This window comes from Rhopalosiphum padi, chromosome 2, assembly GCF_020882245.1.
Source record: "Rhopalosiphum padi isolate XX-2018 chromosome 2, ASM2088224v1, whole genome shotgun sequence".
NCBI lineage: Eukaryota > Metazoa > Arthropoda > Insecta > Hemiptera > Aphididae > Rhopalosiphum > Rhopalosiphum padi.
This window is the reverse complement of record NC_083598.1, coordinates 33,266,566-33,278,621: the sequence shown is the minus strand read 5'-3', so window position 1 is coordinate 33,278,621 and position 12,056 is coordinate 33,266,566. Positions and strand designations below refer to the sequence as shown.

Genomic DNA, 12,056 nt, shown 5'->3' with positions numbered 1-12,056 from the left:
TAGAAGTAATTTAGAGTTATTTTATAAATAATTCTTAAAAGTTGGACAAATTTCGCCACTATAACAAAAACTTATAAACTATTTTTTAGTAAAACATTTTTAAAATATTCAATTTTTTTAACTGCTTTTTAAACTATTTAAACGATGAATAACAATATTAATTATTTTGTTATAATTCAAAAACATTCGTGAATACTTATAACTTTTAAGTATATTATGAATTTTACTAAACGTTTTAGCTTTTTAAAATTTGTAGATTATTTTAAGGTGTTATCTACTAATAACTTGAATCAATATCACTGTTTTATTGTGGTTAAGTGGTAGGTGGTATTAACTCAAAAGTTAATAATAATAATACCAATAATAAAATATTCTAAAAAGATATAATATTATTTTAAAAAGTAATCATTAATATTATATATTATAATTAAAAAAATTGTTATGTTTTCACAAAAACAAAACCAACCTATCATAATAAAAATAGAGAAATAAGTTACTTTAATAATAATATAAAAATCATATATAAAGTACTTAGTGATATTCGTCTTTGATCAGAATCGTTTTTTGTTTATAATAATATATTATTTAATTCAAATTTAACTCATTTATTACGGTGTCCCATTCAAAGCATATACTGTACAAAACAGAATAATACACAATTTCCTGTTTTTTTTGTCATTGTTTATCATTCACCGATGCATATTATATACATAATAATATAAGTTAATAATAATTATCACATTGTCGTGAACATATTATATACACGGTTTATTTTATACAAGTAAGGCTTGAATCACACTATGCGTTTTGTCGGTTGACAATTCACAAGAACCGATGGTAATTAAACTACAATCACTCAAATTAAAATATGATTCAACGGAAAACGCATTATCGTTACCAAATTATACCGATTCTCCGCAACAGTCACAAAGCTGCAGTTTCCGATACCGCTTGGGATGTACGTCATAACTAAGGTTCGGGACTTGTTGCACTAAAAGTTATCGAAATATGCAGTCAAAATCATCAAAATATGCTTAACATTTTATTTTGTTTTTGAAAACGCATAAAGCATATAATAATTATAAAATTAAAAACTTAAAAAAAAAATCAAATTGATTATAATTTATAAAAAAAAAACTGGAACATATAATACTGAGTTAAAAAATAACGTAAACGCGTGATATGTGATCAGTTAACCGTGATTAACGAACGAACACGTACTGCTTTTCAGTTTATCGTACAATTTAGAATCTAGATATCATTAGGTTTTATCACAACTATAAAATGTTTGTTATTGTTGATAAAAAGGTTGATACTTAAGCGACAAAGAAACTATAGTAAACAGACGTACGAATCAGATACGACAGATTACGACCTTAATTTATTTAAATAAATATTTTTGAATGTTTTCCAACTATGATTTTTATTGACAATTTTACGTACATACAAATTTAAAAAATATGAAATATACATAAATATGCTAAAAATTGCTCAAATATGCACTTTTCCTAAAAAATTACGAAATATGAAAAAATATGCAAGTTTAAACTTAGTATTTATAAGTTTCACTATTTCATAAAACAAATTTATATCTCACCTAGAATAATCAACGATCACTACAAAAAAAAATGCAAATGCGAGAAGTCCCGAACCCTAGTCTAACACCCAACTGATCACATTGTACAATTTGTCACGTCACCTATCAATCTATTTGTCAGTTTATCCAAAAATAACAATTTTGAATGAATTGATTTTAACGTAGTTTTCGATGGTTCTATTGTTGTTTATCGTTGCCCGCCAAAATTGGTGTTGTGTGAGAAATGAAGATATAACACAGACATCAACTACAAAATGTATTGTATAATTTATATGTTAGATTTTATCAGACCTCTGAAAATACATTCTCTGTCACTCGGTAATGATCAGTGGAAGTTGTCATGAATCGGGCTAGTCGTTTAGGACGTCACCAAGATTAATCGTGGTCTTTGAAGCCGGTCGTACGTACGCGTATAGCGGAATCATTCCCCCGTTTCACCTCTCACGGGTAAGGTGAAAGAGTAGAACGAGTCACGCTGTTTGTGTCCCGAAGCGGCGGCTGATAGGAACAAGTGACGGTGGTACGCTGAAATGTTTTTACTTTGTATTTATAATTGCTATCGACTCCGTCAGTTTTAGAACGAGAAACAATAATAACGTATAATATCAAAATATAAAATTAAAATTAAACTTACGAGTGACGATTATATAGGTGCGACTGTACGAGGCCGTACAAAATATTTAGTTTAATTAATTAATGTGTAATGCCTCTCATTACATTTTTTGTACGGAGTGCACAACGACTCATCTTCCATGTTTATTATATTACATCATAGAAATACCTTGCAACAAAAACAAAATTTCAAATAATTGTTTTCAATTATATTTATTTATTTATATTTGTTACAATTTTTAAATTGCATGGGAATAAATTATATTTATTATTCACCTAGTACTCAATTTATAGTGTCTACATTTGGCGGAGGACCTATAAGTCCATTCCAAGTCCCCTTATTTTTGGCGCCAATAGGTTATCATAATCATCATTACTCTCATTACACGTCATATCACATTATCACACACAGTTTCATTATGGAATATAAAGAACGTGTCCTTCATTTTGAGTTCGATTTTCATAAACATTATATAAACCTTAAAATAAAACTCAAATTTCTAAACCAAATAATTTTAGTCCTCTGCAATTACAGACTAGGCGATTTGATCAATATTATCTATATAATATCTTTCATATAATAACAGGCAATATATTTATATTGTAATGCAAGGCTTTAAAATTGGATTCAAATTTAACTCATCCATTACAGCGACCAACTCAATGACGTGGTACATTCGAATCCTACAACTGTACAGCAGATCGGTTATCTGCTTTCCTCGTCCCTTTTTGAATCTATTTGCCCGAGCCGTCTATCTATCCATAGGCCATAGTCCATATAATAAAATTCATTATTAAGACTCCCTCATATTACTCCCTTGGCGAGACTCCCGATGACGTGGAAATACCCGCGTTGTAAATTATATGACACGATACAATAATAATATGTGTACGTAACAGCATTGCACGAAATAACGTGGCATTCGTGTGTTTCGGGTGACCCGTGCACGCGCTCCGATATCGTCGAGTTACAATAACGTTGTCGGCCGCGTGCCCGCGTGCGTGTCATATAATATTACAATGCCGTTCATAAAAGCGGTGACGGCGGCACGTGAGCGCCGAGACGGCTATCGTCACGGACATCAACTTTGTCGCCGCCGCCGCCGCCGTTGCGCCGCTGTCGCCCTGATTGACGGCTGGTTAAAGAGCGTTCGCTCGTCGCCAACGGCTACACAATCGTCGTGACACCAACGACGAGACGACACTTTAAAAACACTACAACACACGGTCATACGACACAATAATAATCGCACACGACTTTCACGTTTCACGTTTCTAACGGTGAATTCATAAATATCAGTTCATATAATATTATATTAAACATAAATTCGTCTCGAATAGAGAATTGTGTCTCTTGAATATAAAACTGTATTTTATATCATCGTCATTATGCCGTGCCGCGAAGTTGGACCAACTATCGTGCAACACTTTTGCGACTACGACGACGACGGTTCGTCCGGCAAAACGATGGACTCCGACTCGGACTGTTCCGGACACGACGAAACCACTGCTGTGGTCCGCACCTGCGGCAGAGGCAAATGGCTGAAGACGCTGCGGACAGTTATCGGCAGGATGGAAGGCGACGGTGGACGCCGATCTCGACAGGTCAAAACCATACTCAGACCGCCGACCACGTACGTGTTTGTGATAGGCATGTCCGGACTGCCGTCTAAGGTCGCTGTTTATCCGAGACGGACATGAGAGGACACATCCGGGAGTTGGGCGACTGACTTGACGACGCCCGGCAGACTATACATTATAATCGGCCAAACGACTGTCATGATGTGAAGATTTCATGGATAAATAATATTATGTCAGCAATAAGTTGTTATGAAGTTGGATGTCGTAATATTATTGTAACATTCATAATGAATTGTTTTTTTTTTTTTTTTTGAGATTTTGACCGGATATTATTGTAAATTTATGTTTTTACTGAAAATATTAATTATTGTGTCCCTTTGACGTTTGTAATACTGTACGAGATAATTCATCAACTATACTCAGGGCTCACCTATCAAAATTTAATAATGCAGTTATTTAAAAAAATTTTAAGGAATATTATCTTTAGTATAAATACTATAAACGTTTTAATAATTAAAAAACTACTCTTTTAAATTGTTAATTAGGTATTTTAAAAAATAAAAATACCCACTAAATAATTTATAATTTGATAAACAGAAGTTTTTATCACCACAAGAAACTTCTTAAGTAAATATAGTTTTTGAGTATGTTTAAAAATTCCAAGAGTCAAAATTTGAATATTATTATTATTTGTTTCTAAAGAAAAAAATGTTGGTGAAAAATTTTATGAACATCCTTGATATTTTTGAGACATCTCTTGGATTTCTAATTTATTTATATCTATAATTTTTGTCATTTTTTTCTAATAATGACAATTTTTTAGGACTTTTTTGATATTTTAGTTATGCTTTTGATACTAATTATATTATTATATTATTATGTATAGGATCGTGAAACAAATCAAATTTATGTAAAAAGAGAGAAATTTGTAATACTGAAAAAGCGATCCGTGTTAATTATAAATCATTATTGTTAATAAAACTATATTGTTATTTTAATTTTAAATTGATTGTTTCTATAATTTTTTATTGTCCCAGGTGTATTAAAATCAATGTACAGTATAAGGTTGTCATCAATTTTGCCATGTTTGTAATGAATAATAAAGGGCGTAATTGAATCAAAACTACAAAAGATGTACCATGAATTTTGTTTTTCTCTTATAATATAATCAAATAGTGGCTGTTTAAAATTATTATGTGCATAAAAGACGAAAATATTAAATTTAAATCATTTGAATGTAAAGTTTTTACGATTTACAGACACAAAATGTTTTGATGTAGCTGTTTTAGGTAAAATTAACTAACTGATTAGGTGTTTGATTTGGTCATAAAAACGAAAGTTAAATAAATACAGTATAAAAAAGTTTTTCATTGAAATGTACATTAAATATTTAAGAACTGTTTGCTTCGTAAACATATCATACACAATCACATTATTCATAGTCTTATATTGTAGAATTATTACTGTGACATGCAACTGTTATAAAAACGTATATACACATTTACGAAGCGTATTAAAATAATTTTATTACCTATGTCACCTATGGGCTATGATATATTTAACATTAACACAACTTAAACTTATACTGTGAATATTTAGTAAATAGTCGAGTAAAAAATACATTTAATCATCTAATGCCGTGGTTTTCAACCGGTGTGCCGTGAGCACTATTGAAGTGTGCCGCGAAAAATCTATCAATAGTTTTATAAGTATGTATTTACTTGTATATATTGGTATATATATATAAAATATGTTTCACATATTACATGGATTGGCGTGCCACAAAAATGTTGTAGGAGATGAAGTGTGCCGCATGGTTAAAAAGGTTGAAAACTACTGAATTATAATGATTTTTTTTTCATGATATAATATGTATACGTGCGTGGAATAACACTTCAATATTTAGAAATAAAATGAAATTAATGAAAAAAAAAAATAATAATAATACAAACTCCTCCGATACGAGATGAAATAACAATATTAAGTACTTAAAGTGAATACTGTCGTAAACATTTGTTTCTAAAATACAAAACAATCTAAAACAAAAATACACAATATTCGTTAACACGTCATGTCGTTGCGTTTAAATTTCTATGACACACATATGTAGGTCTATACTTGAACTTATACTAATTTTATGCGTTCGTTCTTGGTACCACCTACATTATGTATTATGAATCATATATGCACCGTACATGTCACACAATTTTATGAATTAAAAAAAACGAATCTCGTAAATTGATTATAAATATTAATATATAGCAATTATCGAGAATATAACTGTAAGGTTTAAAAATGAAATGCATATTTCAATTATTCAAATATTATATACACGTACAATTTTATCTTAATAAAAAGTCAATGACCAGACGTAGAAACTTTTGATTGGTAAAAAAAAAAAATAGCCAATATTTAAATCAAGAAAACTGTTTGAATAATGGCAATACAATTTTTGCAAATAAAGATTGAGTATATAATTGATATTTAATTTCCATATCATCGAAATACAACAGTATATTTTGATTATTCGAGGTTCAATAAATCCATTTTATGTATTTGGTTTTATAAACAGTCTACACTTTAAAAGTGATTATATGAGTATATTATTATAGTTTAATTTTATAAGGGTTTAATAAAAAAATATAATTACTGTGACATCACGAAATATCGTTTAATTTTATTTTAAAAATATGTTCCTATTTTCCAAAATTTTCCAAATATTTTTTAAAAATGATATCATATCAATTAAATGGGAAAATAGTTTAAAAAAAAATGAATTAGCCTCGGGAGAAATTTATTTTCGTTCAGCTTTAATTAGTTTTATATATAAATCTTATCATTTCAAGTGCTACGTTGTATATGTTTAAGACAGTGTGATATTTGTCACGTAGACAATTATAACTTAAAAGGTTTGATTAAATTCAGTTCCGTAGTCAGAGAAGAGAGGTTGAGTTAAACATGTATGCGGTGTTCGGTGAATGTATTAAGTAAAAATTACTTTGTACCTAGTATTAAAATTAGTATTAAAATTTTAAATTGCACGAAGGCCGCTGAAAAAGTCCTAAAAAAAGGTTACCTGTATATTTAAGCCTCCCCCGTGTATAGCAAATTATCAGTAGTATAATATGTATATTGTATAATAAATTATTATCAAAATCGTGGTTATGCCACTGTAATGTATAATAATATATAAAATATAATATATTTGAACAGAATATAATCAGAATTATTTCAAATACACATAAATATTGGGTATAGTGTCGTACAATAAAAATAATCTGTACTCATTGCTTATAAATATTTTAAATTGAAAAGTTGCGATTGACTATAGCTAGTATAATACTTAAATAGGTTCTACCAATATTATTACATTCCCCGTGGTACCAATGACGAACGATTTAAAAGTCTTGCTGAGTTTATCATCGACAATGGTTTATTTTTTTATACCTATCCATTAAAATTTGTAATTTTTTTTTTTTTTTTTGTAGTCGCGAGAATTCATATAACTGCATTGAAAGTGCATATTACTTTATTTAATTACTTATATAATGCCGTTAGTTTTCAAGTTTTTATCAATTATTAGTATGGTTTTTTTAATTTTATTTAAATAAATATTATCTTAACAGAAATAAATAATTTAAATAATTATTTGCTTATAAAAATCGGTTACAATTGTCTTAGACGTTAATTAGTTAAAGATAAATATATATTATGTAAGTAAATCTTTTATATAATTTTAATTTTTTTTTAACGAAGTAAAAGCGTGATTTCGAGGTACAATGCGTATAGTTCGAGTATAACACTGCAGAATCATACATTTCACTTAAAATAAGCAGGTAAATAACGGTCACAAGAATTATTTATAAAGAAACAAACTTTCTATAAGTTATCAGAATATTATTATAGACTATACACTTGCAAGCTGCATAGTGGTTGCGGACAAAATTTCACTGGTCGTTATTTTTAACATTACAGTCACGGACACAAATTTTTATTTACATTTTACATTTACACATAAATTAATTTTGGACGTGAAATCGATAAGTTTATAATATGTCGTTTGTGTTTGATATCGACAATTATTCTGATTGTTGAGACTATTAGAGATATGAATTTATTCAGGCAGCTTTTTAAAAATGTTTGTCTCAAAATTTTAATTATTATTCGAATATAATTATATTGTTCTAATTTAAAAAATAAAATAGTTTTCATTAAATATTTTTTTACTTACTGAGGATTAAGATAACTTTTTTACAAGTTAGTAATATTTCTAATTAAACCTATCAATTGAAGTGCTCCAATCGGTAGATTGGTCTTAATAAAGTTCCAAAAAAAAAAAAAAACGACCAAGAGAAATATTTTTATATCCACAAATTACACAATATGGTTTCCATTATTTCTTTTGAAACTAAGAATCGCCGTTATATTTAGTCCAAGGTTTATTTTTTGACAAGTAAGTGCACATAGAGTAGCAATACTCGCATTAAATCACAAACCGTACCCGCCCACTCAGCTCACGGATAGAATGAAGTGATAGAAATAATTGAATGATTAGTATTCAAAAAGTTAAATAATCAAATAATTGAATGATTAGTGGGCAGAATTGAATCAAATGAGTTTTACGAATTAATTTTACCACTAGAAGTATTATCATGTTAGCAAATTGTCCGGTTAAATACGACTCCGCCTACCCCACTTTTTTACTTATGAAAAACGCAACACGATTGAACTTGTTATACCTTTTTACCCGCAAAAAACACACGACAATTATTGTTCTCGAGCCTATACATGGGTATTCTAAAATTTTTTCAATACATTATTTAAAAATAAAGTCGAATTTGGTTAACTCGAAGTCGAAGTAAAAGCCCAAGTTAATCAAGTTCGACTGTACACTTTATTCATACTTTTTCATATTATTTTTTTCATAAACATATTTTTCTAATATGTATAAAATAATAGGTTTATGAAAAAATATATGACAAATGTTTAGAATTCCAATAAAGGCAATAAGGGTAATACCGATATTATAGACTTGAGCCAGGGGGTACGTTTAAAATTCGTTTTGCATGTAAAAAAGTAGGGCGAGTGCAATGGTGTTACGCCCGAAATCGTCATGGGTTAAACGTTCGAATCTCGATCGCAATTAAATGTAACGGGAATCACCATTTATTAGATAGGAAATATACATTGTCATCTCATAGCTAAATGGCTTTATTCTATGTTATAGACAAAAAAATCCAATTCTATTAAAACTTCTAATCAATTATGAATTTAAATATTAAATCGGAAAACGTGTATTTTCTAATACCTGGTGTATGTATAATTATAGGCCGCGTGGGTTACGCCATTTAACGTGATCAGTGATCACATTGCAGGTGCTACGTGTTTCAAATCCGTTTAGAAGGTAGTAGATTCTATTACAAATGTATGTTGTACCTTGTACGTCATATCGGTACATATATTTTGTTCGTGCGGTAGAACACGTGTTTGTGCATGAACGTGGTCGCCGCATAACAGTAAGCACATGCAAATATTCTTGGCACATTTCACACACACAATCGTTGGCCAAAGATTTTTGCGATTCAACATAGATTTAACAACAAGCAATTTTAATTATGAAGTTATATTTCGAATTTAATTTAAATATACACTTTGATAAATTGATAAATTGATATTTAATAGAATTTTAAAAGAATGATTTTCTATTTTATTGTTATTTATAATGGATTATACATACTTTCATGATATTTTGATAAAATTGTAGTAGCGTTATAGCATCACACAAGGTAGGTACATTTCTATTTCTACTTCGTAGCATAATAAGAGGGGGAGTTAGCCCACCACATTTCCCCACCCTCAAAAAATGTATTATATTTTTTCTTCAAAAAATTATTCATTATGCTCATATTTGTAATAGTAGGGTTAAAATTATTTTATTTTGCCTTCAGTGTAAAAAATGTAGTAATCATTATATCATTTATTGAGCCCCGTTACCATTTACTATTTAGTAAACTCTTTGAGACTGATTTCGATGTACAATAATTACCTATTTAAACGATAAATAACGATAATAAAGGTTAATAGAAAACCCAGTATTTTAGTCTTAGACTCTTAGCTACTATTTCGTTTCGCGTATTAGTAATTACTAACGATAAGGACATCAATAAAAAAACTCATAAGGCTGAAAAAGTACTAAATTCCTGTAGTTTAAAGCTAAAATATATCTGCAACGTACGTATATAGTAAAAATCTAAAATACACCTACATCAAACTGTTAAGATATACAAGTGATAGGTATATTTATGATATTATGCGGCACTGAAAGCAATTACAAGCAACGATAAAATTTAAAAAAATCGAAATTCCATGATGTGGATCTGTCTATGTAGGTTGATAAATTGAAGGAAAACGCCTAAATTATTTTAGTACACTCTATAGGAGCGACATAACAAAATAAAATAAGTCTATTTAAACAGCCAATAACCGTAATATAATTATGGAATAAAATATTACTCTTTTTTAAATTAAATCATTCATTGTTTTGGCAAATTGTAAAGAAAAACATTTTTATTAAATATGAATATATTTAAATTCTAAATTAAAATATGGTGAATATTCGTTTACACGTATAGTAACTGTTTTGTCCCAACCGTTTTTTACTTTTTGTTGTAATTAAAAAACAAATACCCGTGCATCCTTGGAATTTTCAACAAATTTTTATATTATTATTTTCATTAAATGGTAAAATTTTCAAAAATCTTGAGCTCTTTTTGAGCTATTTATAGGCTTGACAAATGTTCAACTTATAACATCTATAAATCGTATTGATTTTTAATCCTATGAATGTCGATAAAAATGTATTCAATGGATCAAGATTTTTGAAAATATAATAAAAGATACCTCATAAGTAGTTTATACTAAAACCATACAATTTAATAAATATATAAAAACAATTATTTTTTATAAACATTTTAAACTCGAATTTTGATGACTTATTTAAAGGATAAATAAACATGTACCTAAATTATTTTTTTATAATTTATAAACATTATTTGTTAAACTAAAAACTTTTTCTTATACTACTCGTATATTTTAAGTGTTTTGTTATTGCTGTTATTTTTTTTTTACAACAAAATATTAAAAATTAAACCAAGAGAGAAATAAGAGAGAAATAACTATTTTACGGAGGAATATCCAATGCCGTAATAACTCGTATTTCAAATGCTCATAAATAATTAATTTGGCTTTTCGGAAAAAAAAATTTTTTATATGTTATTTGAAAAACATATAAAAACCTTTTGTCAAATTTTCAAATATTTGATATAAAAATATACATTTTTATAAATTTCTAACTACAAAATAATTTGTACAATTTTAAGATTTTGACTAATTTTGTTGAAATTTAAAATTTAAGCAATAAAAAAAAATAAGGTGACTTTTGATATTTTTTAATTGAGAAACTAAAAACTTATGAGGTGCTTTGTATATTTTCAAATATTTCTACTGTAAATAATTTTTATTTGATATTTATAAAAAAAAAATCGATATTCTTTCCTATCTAAAAATATTTTGAAAATTTGTTCGTAAACAGATAATAATTCAACCATTTGGTAAAAATTTTAAGTACCTATGGATTTTGTTTTCGAGTTTCACAAAAAAAAAAACAGAATCGATGTTATCAAAAATTGGATTTGCGTAAAAATTACCACTGTACTTTGATTTTTCCCGATTTAAAAAACAAAAAAATCACTGAGAATTTTTAATCCTGACTTCTACAGACTACTAACTACGTTCAATATTACATTTAAAGTCGAAGCATTTTATCGGCTAATTATTATCGTGTGTACACATGATCAAAATAAAAACAAACGTATCATTGTAAAAATCAATACACTTATATTGTTCCGCTCAAAATCTAAAATAAAAGTGATCAACCTCAGTCGATCACATTGCTTATTGCACTCGTTGGTCATCGTGAGTCACACGTATAACGTTGGCCATGTACACGTGCTGTACAGTATAAGGATTAGTTGGCGACGGTTTACATAATGGTAAACGATAAATAATAATTACAGAACACGCGAGTCGCCGAAAAGCCGCGTCACGTGTACGGTGAACTGGTGTATGCGCGGCGTCTCTGCATCGCGGCCCTGCGACACGCCGCGTCGTCGCGACCCCTCAGCGCTGTTCCGGTGCGCGTGACTTGTGGGCCGTTCACGTGGACCCGCATGGCGTGCCGCAGCTGTATAAAACCTGCGGAGCCGGC

The 12,056-nt window shown here is 28.9% G+C and overlaps 1 protein-coding gene across 1 annotated transcript; it reads left to right on the top strand.

The window, feature by feature from the left end:
- Positions 1–3,385: 3,385 nt before the first annotated feature.
- Positions 3,386–4,375, top strand: LOC132920797 (uncharacterized). Its single transcript, XM_060983474.1, has one exon. The coding sequence runs from the start codon at positions 3,599–3,601 to the stop codon at positions 3,908–3,910; it is 312 nt and encodes a 103-aa protein (XP_060839457.1). The 5' UTR covers positions 3,386–3,598; the 3' UTR covers positions 3,911–4,375.
- Positions 4,376–12,056: the final 7,681 nt, after the last annotated feature.

Excerpts from the sequence above, each read along its gene's own strand:
- LOC132920797 (XM_060983474.1), top strand. The coding sequence starts at position 3,599 with ATGCCGTGCCGCGAAGTTGGACCAACTATCGTGCAACACTTTTGCGAC.